Raw genomic sequence first — 17085 nt, 5'->3', positions numbered from 1 at the left:
AGTAACTTCAAGAGTAAATAAAACAAGTTCGTATTAATAAGGGGCTGCTCAACTAAACCTTAGGCCAGAGTTTAAGTAGAGAGCGTCATCTAGTGACCAGTGTGGGTAACTACTGTAGATACATGCAACGAAACTGAAAGTGCCTCTTATGGACAAGGTAGTACTGTCCACCTACTGCATTAAACTATTTATATAGTATATTTACAGTTGTGTGCAGTACTGTATTCTGTCACGGCCAAAAACAAGTATAGGCTATAATGTTATTTTATAATAAGACCCACCTAACCTCTAAAGCTTAAAAGACCGGTTTCATTTTTGAGAAACCACTTTATGTCAGTTGGACAAAAAAGTGTATATTTATAGACCACTGGTGCACTGGGAGAAGATGAATTAAAAAAAACCATGACCTAGGGATTTTTAAAAATATGACCCCAACAGATAAAAGTGCATTGTTATTAATATTACTAATAGTTCTGTTCAAGTGGCCCAATAAGATGACCCACTCCATATGGGTCAGCCCCATGTCCATAAACTGACTGAAATGTTTTTTTATTTAATAATCAATTTAGATTAATAAACTGCAAATATTTTGGAGGCTGTTAGTTGAAGACATAATGTGACACAACATCAAGATAGCCCCATTTTGACTTTCTATCTGCTCTCATTTTATTACTCTATAGTAACACAATGATCTGCAGTTAATTCACTCATTTCCTCATCTCTGACACCACACATTGACTGATTTAACACCCCTTCTTCCATCATCAGCACACACACACACACACACACACACACACAGACGCACAGTCAGTGCATCTTCCAACTATTCCCTTCCTTTCCTGTAATTCTGTTAGCTCTCATGTTTCGCTGTGTATCGCGTACGTGTGTGTGTTGGGGTGTGTTGAGGTCAGAAGGAGCATTACAATACCATTTAGCTTGTATTTATTTATTTATAGCTCACCCCTCCCCTTTCAATTTGTAAGGTAATATCACATGCAGTCATCCTGATCATACGTGCATTGCACAGGATGTCTACTGTATGTGTCAGGCTGAGACTCAAAAAGATTTTTTAAAAATGACCACATGCTGTTCCAACATAAAACTCAGTGTTTCACTTTCGTCTGGAGTCAGGGCTAAGTGACACCTTTGCACCGAATCCTCAGCAGGTGCACCAACCTCTCCTCTTCCTCTCACTCCTTTCCTCTCCATGTCCCTGAGTGACCCAGCTCCACATTCTAGCAGTGCATTGGTGCCAGCAGAAGCAAACTAGACACCAGCAACCCCTCCTGATATGTACTTCTCTGTCCTACATCCATTATTTTTAGCTGGGATCCAAGCCTTCATCTACACTTAATAAGGGAAAAGAGTGCCTCATATTTGCAGCCAGGTTTTCAAGCAACTGGTATCACCCCCTGTCTGACAATGCAGCTCATCCCCCTTTATATGTTTATATGTTTGCACATGCACCATCTGCTTCCACCCCCATCACTGTTTTCTGCTGTTCTCTGTCTGGATAGAGAGAGAAAGGGTGCAGGTTGGTCCTCATCGCCTCAATCCACCCATTTTCACAGGTCTGTAATATACACTCAAGCAGGCTCACACAACCAACACACAAAGCTGTCACCCCAGCAACCACCCAGGCCCCCGCCTCATCTTTCCCATGCTCAATTACACCCCACATAGACACATGCTCGCACCTATGTCAAACTTAGCCCAACCCATCTTGTACCCAGTGCCCCACTGCCTGTTGCCCATGTGGGGTTTTTAATAAGGTGGATGCAGGAGTTGGTCTTGCTCTCTTCTGGGTGACGCGGATTGGAAGGGGTTCTCCGTACTTTCACCAAACTATTTTGTTTTTTCCCCCCTTTGTTTACTTTCTGTAACTGCAAATACATCTACAGTATCTTAGGGAAGAGCCATGAAGTGGACCTGGGTGTTTGTAACAGTCTTGCTGTCCTTTGTGGGCCTAACACTGGGCAAGGACAGCTTGGACTTCCCGGAGTATGATGGCAAGGACCGTGTCCACGACCTCAACGCCAAGAACTATAAGTCCGTGATGAAGAAGTACGATGTCATGGTGGTGTACTACCATGACCATCCCGGGTCCAGCCGCGCCGCCCAGAGACAGTTTGAGATTGAGGAGTTGGCCCTTGAGGTGGGTTGAGATGGGTAGAATAAGGAGAATAGGATACTGATGAAGAAGCAGGACATGTAGTACTGGATTAATTCTGTACAGCACTTAGAAATGACACAGCTTAATCCTCTGGGATGCTTTTCAGAGCTTTGTTGTAGGTTATTACAGATATTTTTTAACTTAGTTTGAGTGCACAGATTTAAAATCATGCAGGAGTGAAGTGTGTGACAGTATACTGCTGAGTGTGGAAGTATAATGAAAAATGCAAGATCATATTTATAGGAAGCTGTTATTAGTTGGCTGTGAGGAAAATTGAGACAATATTTGGCAAGAGAGACCATTTTTTAGGAATTTGAATATATTAAAAATAAACATGAAAAGGTGGTGCTATAATGTGGTAAATAATTTTGCTGAATTCACAAATGCTGATTAGTAAAGTCCTAAGAATGTGTCACACGCCTGCAGTGTATCGTCACTATCTTCCACCAGAGGCAAAAAGCTGATCTGTGAGGAACCAAGATATCATTTGTACTGCCAGTGTGCACGACATGTTTGTGTGTGGGAGCAAATGCATTTAACACACATCCGTCAACGCGCCTGTCGCACCTCAGACCTCCTGTCAGTCTGGACACTCAGCGGTTTCATGACATTCTTTGTAGAAAGACATGACGTCATCCCTCAGCACAAAGCTTCAGCTGACAAACACATCAAATCACATTAAATCACATCTGACTGAGGTTGGTTCTCAGGTTGCATTAGAAAATAACACATGGTAACCAAACAACATTTTGAAGAAAAAGTTCTTTTTGCACATGTTGTCACAGTCAGTCTGAACTGCAGTGCAGTCCAGGAGCTTTCTTGTAGTTGGACATTTTAAAATGGAAAGGAAGCAGTGAGAAAATGGAAATGGCTAAATAGCAGGTTGATTTTTAAATATGAGCTCTCATCAACAATATGGACTTAGTAGTTTTTCACACATCTTTGAAGACTTGTTATCATTGAAGAGTCTGAATCATGAAGCAGCTTATTTGGCATCGATACTGTAGGGTTTAAAATATACCTGCTACCTTATACACTGCATTATTGTATTTTGAAGAGAGCTGAAGCGAATGCTGACTACAAAAATACACACACACACACACACACAAATATCTTGGCAATTGCAATCAACAGATTTGGGGCTCTAGACACTGAGATGGTGTAATTCACAATAAGTGCATTGAAAACATTCCAGCTCGATAATTTATGATTGACAGCTGTGATCATCTTATTTAATCATGTACAAGTTTTCAAGATTTACTTTGCTCATAATTAAAGGGATTTAAATGTCACAAAACGTAGTTTATACACAGCAATCACATATGGATCACATATAATGTAAATGAAATCAGTGAAGGGCAGTGTTGAGGAGAAGGAAATCAACGTTATTCTAAGAATAGAATGGAAAACATTTATAACTGAGAAACAGAGCAAGAAGGAGAGACGCTGCTTTCTTTAGAATAATCACACATATCAAACAGCCTCTGGTGTCTGTGTATGGGCGCATTAGGGCTCCGTCTCAGGGCTGAAGGCCAGCACTGGAGGCTCTGGCTCCAGTAGTGCCGGCTCAGCTCTGCTGTGTGATTGACACTTGCAGTACTGTACTTGTCAGCGGATCCCAGAGCGGTGAGCATCACTGCCACCTCACCAAAATAGTCCCTGGTGCTGGTGTAGCTTTTGGAGGTATATTTATCCCAAGCTGCTTTTGTGGTGGACTGAGCTCTCCAAAGACTTGGGTTTCTCCTCATGAATGTATTATGATTTACATTTGATGAGGTTTTATTCTTAGTAACAGACAAGAGCGAAGGGCTCAGAATTTATGAGGTCAACATGCTCTCTGGAGGTCAAATGAAATATGACATGATGAATGTCAGGAACTCTTAGTTAAATGCTTCTCCCTTGGTGAAAGAAAGCCGATTTAATTGTTAGATGGTGTAACACTGTGATTGGGGTCTATGCTTATTAGGAACATGCTTCAGATCTAGCAGTTATTTTTGCTCTGCTCCCATTTAGATTGTGGCTGAATTCTCCAGATAAAGATAGAAATTACATTGGTCACTGTCCATGGAAATAGATTACTGACAGATACACATGAGTGTGTATATTCCCTCCTCAGGTACTTAGAATGTCAAAATAGGATAAACACTTCAGTGTCCAATAGGAGGACCAATACTCTGGTTCCACAGCAGTAATATTTATTTTACTATCACGGTTGGACATTATGTGTTGGGTATATATTTTTGTGATGCACTGTACATATACTTACATAAATCAGTACAAAATAACTGCTGAATGGTGTAGTTCAAAATGAAATTGTGTACAGTTGCAATGTAATTTGCATGTTGTGTACTTGGAAAACAGGCAGATATCAAGCTGTGAAATCTCATCTCAGAAACAGAGGCTGGTGGTTTTACATTACATGTATTTGGAGCAGTTCACTTACTCTGGAGAAATGATATCAGCCACATTACTGCAGAGCCACATTCTGAACATCAAGGTCCAAAGTCAACTTTGCATGTCTTATATTTGGAGGACATGGAGTTATAAAGCTATAAAATTAATTTTATGGTTAATCTACCAGAAAATAGAGAAGAACTGTAGAAAACAAAAACATAACTAGGTAATCAGAGTGTTGCATTTTCAAAACAAAAAGGAAAAAATACTAGTTGTATGACAATGCACACATTTATCTCTAAATATAAGATCTTATTATATCTACCACACTCTAACAAACAAGCACTCGCTTGTTGTATATCTGTTCATTATAATTCATTCTGAAATGTATCCTTTTTTTTTTTTTTAGCTTGGACAGGATCAGCCTTACTCACTTCAATCTCTTGCCCTTTAAAAGTTTATTTTAGCCTTCTTAAATGCCAAAAGGGTGGGGTCTGCAACAAAATATGGTGCAATGCAAAAAAGTTAAGTCAAAATAAAACTAAAAGTACTCTGCTTTAAAAGTATTTCCTTCTAGAAAATGTATACAATTTTAGTTGTGTATCATTAGTATTACAACATATGTATAGTATCATTTGAAAGATATCATTTTACATATGTTGCAACTTACCAGCTGCTAAGCTACCAAAGCCTGTACTGCTTTACAGTGCCCCACCCATCTGCAACTCCAATCAAGTTAAAGGAAATGCTGAGAATTACATACACAACAAGCTGGAAGACAGCCTGATTAGTCCATCTATTTTTGCCTGTAGAAGAAGCCTCCCGATCTCTGACACCAGTGTGTACTGTGTGTGTGCATGGGTGCACTTTCTGGGTGTGTGTGTGCTTTTACCTTCCAAATACACTAATGGCCCTCAAACCACTTCCTCAATGCAGTCAAGCTGTGAATGTGCCACAGCCATTGGTGGAACCAACCGTCAGTCATGAGGTTCAAGTTTCATACAAAATTAGAAAGTGCATAAGCAGCGCTCTGAAAAGCAGGCTTTTATGGTAATGAAACTACTGAATGAGACAACTTTGTCAAAAAGGTGCAAATGATAGTAAAGAAGGCTTCCAAACACACCAGCTACATGCCTACACATATTTAACCATGATTTGTACAGTGAACTGAAAGATCAGAAGCATCTGTTCATTTGTGTGAGAGAGTCTTTCTTTTTCAGCTTGCAGCCCAGGTCCTGGATGAGTTTGATGATGAAGATATTGGAGTTGGCCTCATTGATGCAAAGCATGACAAGGCTGTTGCAAAGAAATTAGGTAAATACAGCTACAGACACTTGGAACAGCTCATTATGCAAAAATTAGACCAGCCAGTATCCCAGCTACTTGACTAGTAATTGGAAAATGATTATGTTCTGAATTTACCTGCCCAAGTAGATATCTTGTGGTTCTCAGCTGGATTGTTTCCTGTCATTTTTCTTACAGACGAGTGGTGTGGTGAAGATGAGGCCAAACTGAATGTCTGACTATTGACCCCAGTGCATGAGGTCAAGCATCTAAAATGCCTTTTTGTTTCCCCAGGCCTTGAAGAGTCCGACAGCATCTTCATCTTCACAGAGGATGAAGTCATAGAATATGATGGCGAGCTTGCAGCAGACACTCTTGTGGAGTTCATCTTTGATGTTCGTGAGGATATAATCTCCCAGTTAATAGCCTGCCTTATTATAGCAACTAAGTCTATAAATCCAACTGATCTTTCTTTAAAGATAATACATAGCATCTTAGTGTCTTCCTCCCCTCCCCCCTTCCATGACCCTCAATTTCCTCCATAGGTTCTTGAGGACCCAGTGGAAATTCTTGACAATAGTAGGGAACTGAAAGCCTTCAAATCCATTGAAGAGGACATCAAATTGGTGGGCTACTTTAAGAGTCACAAGTCAGAACGTAAGAATCTGTACTGTGATGGCATGATAACCTGTTTCAATCTCTTTTCTGCAGTTGCTTTTCAACATAATTGCTCAACATTGCATATTAAGCAAGTGCAACAGACATCAGCCTCAGATTGCTTGATTTAAGTTTGCAGACTGATTTGACGTCTAAGATGGTATTCAAGTGAGCATAGTAGGAGCTTCACTTGAGAAACTAGATATTTCATACCAGGGCTAATCTACTAAAACATCTTGATGCCTATAACATTTCAGATTTTGAGGCTTTTGCCGATGCTGCTGAAGAGTTCCATCCTCACATCACGTTCTATGCCACATTCAATCCCAAGGTGAGTAACCAACGGATATTTTCATATGAAAACTTCATTATAAATACATACATTTAAATAGAATTATGATAGTTCTACAGATGAAGATATGCAGGGATTTGTTAGGGAAATTTATTATTAAAGTAACAGTAGTAAAATTTTAATCAACATCATGTAATAAAGAAGCAACACCAAATATAACAAGCACATGTAGACCATTATATTTAGTATTATAATTTGATGAATACAACATGGTCTACATGAATAATGCATTTAACATTTTAAAACAACACTCTAATTTCAATGTCTTGAATTCTTACACCAAACAATACATATTCTACTCTCTAATATAAGGACCACTGGTAACACCAGACTGAAGGGATTTATAGCAGAGTGGAAGAGATCTAGTGCAGAGTGCAACTAATTTTTAATTTTCTTTATACACAATATTTTATTTTACTTGCCAAATCCAAATCTTTAAATCTAATTATAATTTCATATATATGTTTACTGTATGTATATAAACTTTAAGACCTATCTTAACTAGCCTACTAAGAATCCAGGTTAGGTATCATTTGTAATCATAATACTGATGGGTAAACTGACCTTTGGTTGAAACAAGTTGCTATTTGTGGTATGTGTATTTGGTTGTGTATCCCATCTGAGGGGAACAATTGTGCCAAATGGTTTTTCTACACAAAAAATTTCATTCAGAATTGTATAACTTTGTCCATTATAATTTGAAAAGATAAATTTGTGCCTCAGACCAATACTAAACATTTTTATACAAAAAAAGTTTCTCTTTTGACCTGCCATCAATGAACCTTGGTAGATTTTAATTTGTGAATTGTAACTTTCATTGTTGCCTGTTACAGGTTGCCAAGTCTCTGGACCTGAAGCTTAATGAGGTCGACTTTTATGAACCTTTCATGGATGATCCAGTGGTTATCCCTGGAAAACCTTACACTGAGGAGGAGCTGATGAAATTCATTGAAGATAATGACAGGTATCCCTCATTAATGCTCTGTTACTTACAATGATGCCATCACATAAAGGTTTACCCTCCTAAAATCAACTTGATATGTGTTTTTCAAGACCAACCCTGAGGAAGCTGCAACCACACAACATGTATGAGATCTGGGTATGAATTTTTGAATTCTTGATACAATAACCTGGATGAGCTGATGCTCTCCCATGATGACGCTCTAGACCAATTCCTTAATTTGGTACTTGTAACCCCAGTGGGATCGCTTTGTCTTTACTCTGTCCACAGGAGGATGATGTTGATGGTGAACATATCATTGCTTTTGCAGAGGAGTCTGACCCAGGTAAAGAAAACCCTGAATCATTAAACACATGGGGCATGCTGGCGGATGGAGATATTTGTCAAAATGTTATGCATCATTTATATGTACTTTCTACTCCCTGACTCTGTGTGTCAATGTAAAGACCAGCAAATATAACATTTAGCCATTACAACCCATTTTCTCCATCAAGATCAATTCATAAAAGCTAACCACAATTTTTTAGTTCTAGTCTCACTGTGGTCTCCTTCGCTCCTCAGATGGTTTTGAGTTCCTGGAGATCCTGAAGGAAGTTGCCAAAGATAACACTGATCACCCCGACCTCAGCATTCTCTGGATTGACCCCGATGACTTCCCCCTGGTAAGGCTAAAACACTGCAATACGCATAGTAGAAACCAGAGACACTATCACTTGGGGAGGCTAAACTGACAGTCAACTAAGAACTGAAATGTAACAACATTAAGTGCACAAAGCACATTGAATATATTCTTCCTCTTTCATTTCACTGACACTGACTGGCAAATATATTTTCCCATATTTTTGCTGCAGCTTGTGCCACACTGGGAGAAGACTTTTGGCATTGACCTGTCCTCCCCACAGATTGGTGTTGTCGATGCTGATGATGTGAGTAACATTTTTACATCTCTGTGTTTTGAACTCTATTAAATATATAAACAAGGTCAGATCACAGACAGTGAGCAACTGCCTTGATCCCCAAGTCCTTAAAGTGTCCCGTGAACCTTAGTTTGTCTCAGCTGCAAATACTTTACTTTTAGGACAATACAGGTTTCTTTATTTGAATTTCAACTACAAACTAAAAGACCTCAAGGTTTGCCCTCTATTTTCCCCAGACTTGGTACCTTGTCTTAGAGAGTGGCCTATTTCAAACTCTACTTTTAATTTCAGACAAGATGCCTTTACGATGAATATCCTTACACACATTTGGGTTTAATCAAATTAGCAAAGCACACTGTAAGGGGAGTGAAGGTATATCCCACTAAGTAAAGTGGTTTAGGGAACGTGTGGGTGCAGGGGGCACAACGGGGACCCATAAATCCTTCTTTCCCCATAGACCACAAGCAGGTTAATCCAGGCCTTTATATATCATCATATACTATGCAGTACACGTGGGTACATCCACATTCCCTGTAGTTATTTTGTACAGTACGTGTGTCCACTCATATGAGGTTCTACAGACCTAAGGCTCCCCTGAGAACCACAGCTGAGTTAGTTTTATTTGTTCCTTTGTTCCTCTTCAGGCTGACAGTGTGTGGATGGACATTGATGATGATGATGACATGCCCACTGAGGACGAGCTGGAGGACTGGATTGAGGACGTTCTGTCAGGTGAAATTGATCCTGATGATGACGATGACGACGACGATGATGATGACGATGATGATGATGATGATGACGATGATGACGACGACGATGATGATGACGATGACGACGACGACGATGACGACGACGACGACGACGATGACGACGACGATGACGACGACGATGATGATGACGATGATGACGACGATGATGATGATGACGACGACGACGATGATTATTAAATCATTAAGTCATAATTTTCTCTTTAAGTCTGACCAATGCAGTTTCAAGTCAACATCACTAACTCTGTCAAACCTTTTGTAACTAGTTCTTATGTTAAGTCGTCACTTCATTTTGATATCTCCTCTCTTCATCATCCTCCCTCTGCATCTCACCAGAACAGTATTCCATCAGTCGTCTACCCCTCCCCCTTACATACTCACTAATCCTCCATGTAACAAAGTGCTTTCTAAACTCCCACAGTACCTTTATTCCCACATGTAACAATGTCTGGTACAATAAAAATAAGAAATTTCAAAACCTTGCCATCCACTGATATTGATTTTTATATTTTTAAAGATTTTCCTCAACAAAGTATGGGAGGGGTTACAATGTTGTACACATTATGTCTGAGTCCATCTGTGAAGTCTGTTGCAGTTTCAATGTGTTTGGTTTATGTCCACTTATTTTCTTGTTTTGGCCCAGTATTGAAACTAATCAAGTCAGATCAAGGGTGCTAGCAGGCTTTTGTGACCGGTCTTCAGTATCACCAGCCTACTCTGTGAAATTAATGTAACATTGTACACTGAAAGTGCTGTACATCACATGGATGTTTTCTACGATGATGAAATATAACAACAGCCATATTCTATTTTTGTAAAAAGAAAAATTTAACTTACTGTAAAGTCTTAAATAAACGACAGCTTCAACAGAAACCCCACTACTGTATTAGTTTCTTACAGGTCTGTGTGTGAACATTTGAATTAGAAGAAATAGAATTTCCATAATTAATTTGAGGACGCACTAATCTGGATATTTCTTAACGAATAATGTGCAGTATAAAATCCAAGGACATAGGTTTGGTCTCAACATTGTTAGTGAGACCATGCCATCCATCACCCTGTGTGTGTCTTTTAGTGAGTGTGTGTGTGTGAGAGAGAGAGAGAGATAAAAAAAACAGTTTAATGCAGACCAGCCTATAGGTTTGTTATCTTCACTTGGTTTCACTTGATTTGAGTTTGTAATGTCTAACAAAATTATGCATTTTTTATATCAGCATTACAATGATGCTATTATGGATTTATTCTAAATTCATTATCTAGAATAAATCCATAGTAGCACTTTAATGCTGATGCCTTATACCACACTTGAAACACAACCTGCTTTTTTTTTTTTAGCCTGATTCTGTTTCCTGCAAAATAAATCACGAATTCTGACTAATTCAGACAAATTGCATTGGGTTTCTACAATGAAATTCGACTTAGGATTTGAAATATCCACTCATTTTTAATGTTTAGCCATTCAGTGCCTATTGAAGCCAAGCAGGACTATTCATTTGTTTCATTATGATTTAAATATCATTAAATGTGGAAGAAATGAAGCCATTACGACATCTCAAGTTCTGGAAAAAAAAAGCTGTGATTACTATCGCAAATGACAAAATTCAAAAAGTTTAAAAGTTTGCATGAAAAAATGGTCAAATTGTTTGATTTAGCCAAAAAACTTTTTTTGTTCCCGCCCCTCCCTCCGCATTTGGCGCGCATGCTCCAACCTGAGACACGCCTCTTTCTGCGAGCCATGTGGCCATGGTTAGTAAATAAAGATCTCTGCTAATTTTTTGACTTCCGTTTGATTGTAAATTTCTGATTCATTCCCGACCAGAGCACCAAAATGTCTGCGAGCACCGTGAACCTCCAGGCGCAGGTGGAGTCGGTGCTGGGAGCGCTGCTCAAAGCGGCCACGCTGGAGTTAACCGAACTGTTTGAGAGCAGATACCGAGCCGCGGTTGTGGAAGTACATGTGGGCCGCACTGAGGACACAAAGCAAAATGAAACACCGGACTGTTTATCGACAGCGCACACGAAACGCAGCGTGGGAGTGCAGGTTGACGAGCACGTCAGTCCGCTGCTGGGCCTCTCTGGTATGAGCTTTTAGAGCTTAAAACCTGGGACTTCCTGTTTACGACCACCGCTAGTCTGCAGCGACAGATGAGAGTTGTTGCTAAAGGCTTTATTGCACGATGAAATCAGAAACGTGGTTTAGCTGCAGCTTGTAAACAATCACAACAAAATGTTTGTTTTGATGCATATATGCATGTTGTGTATGTAACCGGCGGTTGGTAATGGTTTCACTGAACTCCTGCAGGGTGTTCCCCTTTGCAAAGTATTAAGGAATGTATGGCTCTGCCTTAACCCCCCTCTCCTCTCCACAGGGCCCCCGCTCCTCTCTGAAGGTGATTGTTCAAGAGAGTGCAAGGAGGAAGAGGAGGAGGGGGTGGATGCGGTCTGCCTCTTTCCAGAAATCCTCCTGCCTGAAGATAATGGCCATGTTGAGCCCAAGGGGTCCCCTCTAAAGGAACAGGTCAGTGAGAGTCTACAGGGCTGTAAATCACCTGTGGAATGAATAGGGGCAGAGGAAGAAGTTGAGAGATACTGAGCAGCATTGTGACTTATGCACTATCATGTCCTCACAGCAGTACTTTGTGTTGTATTGCCTTTTTAATAGAACATGTCGCCCCACCTAGGGTGGAGTAGCTTTTGCAAACTTTTGTAGCTTGTGCAAACTTGTGTTATCAACACAGGTGCGGGTTTGCACATATGCAAATTTGTCTACTCAGGTTTTGGCAGAGACTGGGGACATGTTGGAGTTGAGCATCCTCGAAACAGAGTCTCCAGCTGCTAATGATGTCCAAACAGATGTTGTTTTGCACGGTAAGAAATGGAGTCATGGCTGTAAAATAAAATGGGGCAAACAGTCTGGGAGCGTTAGAGACAACACTATGTTGTGTTTTTATCTATAGAGAATTTGACTTCCTCTTTTACTAGTTTCACTGTTTTCTGGCCTGTATTTTTTTTTTTATTGTATCAAGGCATAATGTGAATGTTTATGATGCTGTCTGTGTTCAGAAACTTGGCTGATGCAAACAATCTAAATTATATTCATGCTAAGTTCATCTTTTTTCTTAAATATGCATCATGCTGTTGAGGCTAAACAAACAACTGTGTATAGTTAATTGGGCTCTGTCCCAGTGCATGCTGGGAAAGGTGTTATGCTTTTAAAGGATAAACACTTCAGAAAAAGAAAGTATGGACGGACAGACATTAGATCACTCGTGAAGAAATACTAAAGTGTTTCATTATGTCAAGCTTTTGCACAGAGAAGTATAAATCTTTTGGGGGGGTAAGTAAATATAATGTTTCACGAACACCTAGTGGCTGCAGTTAGGAACTACAACATTGGCAAACCTGTGTGCTGCCACAATCCCTGGTATTTATTAAAAGCAGGTTCTGTACTGATAATTTCTTGAATATCAAAACTAGCACCTGTTAGTTACTCATGAGTTGATACATGAGACTGGATATCACATCTCTGCATCTTAGCATGAACCTTTCTGGAAAAAGTGTAAGATCTGAACCTGTATTCTAAAAAAGGATGGTGGTACCGTACAGTATAACTAAAAATGCATCTAATCTATTTCAAACCCTGCAGAGACATGCCCGGAGACATTAAAACAAGAATCTACAATAACCTTTCCAGCTAAACAGAAGCCTATCGTGATCCAACCAGATACAAGTGATATCACGTCTGGTGAGAAGGTGAAATTTGTTTGCCCATTAATCCTGAAGCCGGAGTCTCCAGCTCCCAAACCCGAGTGCTCAAAGAAACCACCTCAAGCCGAGCCCCAGCAAGGCTGCGTTAGCACCGCTAAGGGTACTGCCTACAGCCCGTCCCCGTCTGATGGAGCCGCGACTCCTGCACAGATTGGGGTCTGGGAACGGATCCATACACCAAAGGAGACAAAGAACAATCTCCACATGAAGCTGAAACTGACTTCCCCAGACCACAAGCTGATGCGTGCCTGCGCAGTACAACTGGTAGATGTGTTCAAGGTGTCTGAGTCACAGATGAAGTTTAACGATAATGTTTCTGTCCGTAAAACTGGCTGGCCTCTACCCAAAGACCTCCGCCACCACCAAGGTGTTCACACAGGCCATCGCCTCTGCTGCTTCACCACGTGTGGAGAAGGGGTTTGGCGTCTCCAAAAAATCGTCACCCACTCCCGTGATGGATACGTTTGCAGCACCTGTAGAAAAACATTCAAACGCAGAAAGATTCTCCGGCGACACGAGCGTTTCCACACTGGAGAAAAACCGTACTCCTGCTCAGCTTGCCCTAAGACGTTTGCACTGCGGAAGAGTCTCAGGCGACACTTCAGGTTTCACACAGGGGAGAGGCCGCACACCTGCACGCAGTGCAGCAAAAGTTTCCGTCTGCGAGACAATCTGAAAGCCCACTTAAGGTTTCACACCGGGGAGAAGCCTTTCAGTTGTGCCATGTGTGGGAAAATGTTCAGGATCATGAGGAATCTGGAAAAACATAAACTGAGCCAGTGTGGAGTCTGTGTCCCTTCATTCAGGACAATTGCTGGTTTATAGCCGTTAAACCAGCTGGTTGTAGTGGCTGCACCATTTTCTACCTCACACTGAAAACACATGATTGATTGTAGACAATAGTCATGTGAAGCTGAGATAAGAAACACTATGACTGATTAAGATTCATATAAACAGTATTATAGTTATGTAGGTGCAGTATGGTGGGGGCTTGTTTTAAAAATAAGCTATTGATGTTTGTCTTTTACTTTCTTATTCTTTTTTTTTTCTGGCTTCTTATAACGGTGGACTTTACTCAGCTTTACTGTATACATGCTTGTGCTTTCAGTGTCCTGTCTTGTAAATTAATTAGATCAAAATAAAAAGCTTTTGTTAGTGACATGATTGTTTAGTTGGGCAAAATTCAGATCTTTGTTTTTGGTCTCTATACTCTTTTATATTGTGCTTTTTTTTACATTCCACCTCTTCTCAAAAAGTGTTTGGCTTTGTATTTGTCAAGATTACTGAATATTTGTAGACCTCATCCTTTGCATGACCTCAGTGTCTAAAAGTAGCCAATGCTGACTTTATATATATATATAAAAAAAAAAGGTTTTAATTGTGAAACATTTTTGAAATAATTGTACTATGATGAGCTTATATGTTGACAAACATATGTGATCTTTTTAGAAACTTTTTTTTAAAGGGGGTTTATATTCGTTGATATAGTCTTACTTTTTGTCATATTTACATTGCTGGTGCTAGACTTTTTTTTTTGTTCATTAATAAAATACATTTTTGTGGCAAACAATTGTGTTTATTTGTTGCATGAACCCTAAACACACAGTATAATGTAAAGCAAGAGAACAACTAGTTCCTGGTGTTTACCCTTCTCCAGAATTACATTTGCACTCGTATTAGCTCGCGCCGGCTATAGCCATTGGATTTGAACATTTGTGAACCCTTTATGACAACACTTTTGTAGAGGACCTAAAGCAGCAGAATCTGTTCACATTCCTGATTGAGGCAGGAGTGATATCCTTTAGACAACGTATTACTCTGAAACGCTTACTGACCTCCTAAGGTAAACAACAGGGGATGGTACAGGCTCTCTCCACCAAATACTGCACAGTCAAGACTCCATTTGATAAAGAGCAGATCACCAAGAGAACCGCTCTTGACAAAGAAACTCCCCCACTTACATCCTGCCATAAATACATTAACACTACTCCCTCCTAGATGGGAACTGAAAGCTATACAATGACTTCAATTGTTCTTTATATCTTACTATATTCCTGCTTTGATTGCTAAATATGTAACATATGTGTCCAGACCTATACAGAGCATTGCTGTCAGACTACGGTGTGGTATAGAATTATCTGTTATTCATGCTCGTGGTTAATCCATATAAGTATGTGAAGTTTTATTGATTTTCATTTATGTTGTTGCTGAACTATTGACTCTGGTTAGTTACTAAGTTTGTCATGTGTTTGAACTTTGCTGGGTGGAAAAAGAAATGATTGTTCCCATTTAAGAAAAACATTCTTTAAACTTACAGCACTTGAAGAAAAGATGAGTCTCTTGATTCACAGAGACCAGTGAGACTGTTAACCAATCACATTGTGCCAAGCACCTCCTGGACTAACCAGGATTCCTGGATTCCCTGCCCAGCACTGCAACACACAAAATGACAGTACACAGACAGACAGAGTTCCAGGCAGATTCACAGAGTTCTACAGAGTTCAGGTAGAGACTTGCGTTTACTGCCCATGCGGAGGAGAGACCCAAAGACATCCTCCTTGCGTGTGGCTGTCCTGCAGCAAACAGCTCACCTCCAGCTGACCATCATCTTACATCAACTAATAAAATTATGAAATTTTCTTAGAATTTCCCCTTTAATTTGTGGAGCCAAAAACACATTCAGTGTTAGTGTGCACAAACAGCAGGAGTGATTCTCCCTGTGGGCAGCACTGTGCATCACAGCCATGTATAGTTGGAATTCAGTGACAGCCAATGAAATTGCAGCATTTTTGTGGCTCTCTAAGGTGTTAAACCTCAGCTGATTTCTCAGTTGAATAATGCTTGGACAGGGGTTCGTATCCTGGTCAGGGCAATGTCTGTGATAAACTATTAAAGATAAACAGCTATTTTTCTTGACTAAATGCATATCCTACTTGTTTTATAACTTTCTCTTCTGATTATGAATAAATTGTAGTGGCCAATTAAAAATAGCAAAATAGTTCTTGGAAAGCAAAACATTATAATTATTGATGCATTATTGTGTTCATCACCTTAATGTTGCAGCTGGTAAAGGTGGAGCTAATGTTACCAACCTTATATACTTGTGTGATGATTATATTATTTATATATACTATTATACTATTTGTTTGATTCATCTAGTTCTGAAAAGAAAATAGTTATCAAATAAATGTAGTACAGTAAAAAGTACAAGATTTGGCTCTGAAATGTGGTGAGGTCCAAGTACAGTGGTGTGAAAAAGTGTTGGCCCCCTTCCTGATTTCTTATTTTTTTAGTTTGTCACACTTTAATGTTTCAGATCATCAAACAAATTTAAATATTAGTCAAAGATAACACAAGTCCCACAGTCCAAAAACATGTATGTCAGGTTGATTGGTGACTCTAAATTGCCCATAGGAGTGAGTGTGAGTGTGTGAGGTTGTTTGTCTGATGGACTGGTGACCTGTCCAGGGTGGACCCCTGCCTTTCACCCAGAGAGAGCTGGGACAGGCTCCAGCAGATCCCTGTGACCCTGATTAGGAATAAGAGGGTATAGATGATGGATGGATGGATTCTCCCTGTGTTTGAATAGTGCAGTTGGTGACAACAGTATTCTGAACAATCAGGGTTATTTTAAGGAGAGGTCCTATCAGCCACAAAAACTGTAGAAACTCCTGCTCTATTGTAAAAACTAACAGTCCAATTAAACATTATTTTTCATATTTAACGACATTTTGATAATAAAAATGTACTGTACTCAGCCTTTTAAGTCTTATCTCACACAGACCAGACTAGTCTGGAGCCTCCTCCTCTGA

At 39.8% G+C, this 17085-nt stretch overlaps 2 protein-coding genes across 2 annotated transcripts; both read left to right on the top strand.

The window, feature by feature from the left end:
- Positions 1-1706: 1706 nt before the first annotated feature.
- LOC113133968 (calsequestrin-1-like) lies at positions 1707-10378 on the top strand. Its single transcript, XM_026313073.2, has 11 exons — positions 1707-2155; positions 5788-5881; positions 6146-6246; positions 6397-6508; positions 6766-6839; positions 7694-7824; positions 7914-7959; positions 8092-8146; positions 8383-8483; positions 8673-8747; positions 9383-10378. The coding sequence occupies exons 1-11, from the start codon at positions 1919-1921 to the stop codon at positions 9683-9685; spliced, it is 1329 nt and encodes a 442-aa protein (XP_026168858.1). The 5' UTR covers positions 1707-1918; the 3' UTR covers positions 9686-10378.
- A 147-nt stretch (positions 10379-10525) lies between these two features.
- LOC113133967 (zinc finger protein 226) lies at positions 10526-14788 on the top strand. Its single transcript, XM_026313072.1, has 4 exons — positions 10526-11583; positions 11875-12023; positions 12280-12373; positions 13152-14788. Exons 1-4 carry the CDS (start codon positions 11334-11336, stop codon positions 14096-14098), a joined length of 1440 nt encoding a protein of 479 aa, XP_026168857.1. The 5' UTR covers positions 10526-11333; the 3' UTR covers positions 14099-14788.
- The last annotated feature ends 2297 nt before the right edge of the window (positions 14789-17085 follow it).

This window comes from Mastacembelus armatus, chromosome 17, assembly GCF_900324485.2.
Source record: "Mastacembelus armatus chromosome 17, fMasArm1.2, whole genome shotgun sequence".
NCBI lineage: Eukaryota > Metazoa > Chordata > Actinopteri > Synbranchiformes > Mastacembelidae > Mastacembelus > Mastacembelus armatus.
The sequence above is the reverse complement of the archived record's forward strand: the minus strand, read 5'-3'. Positions and strand labels throughout refer to the sequence as shown.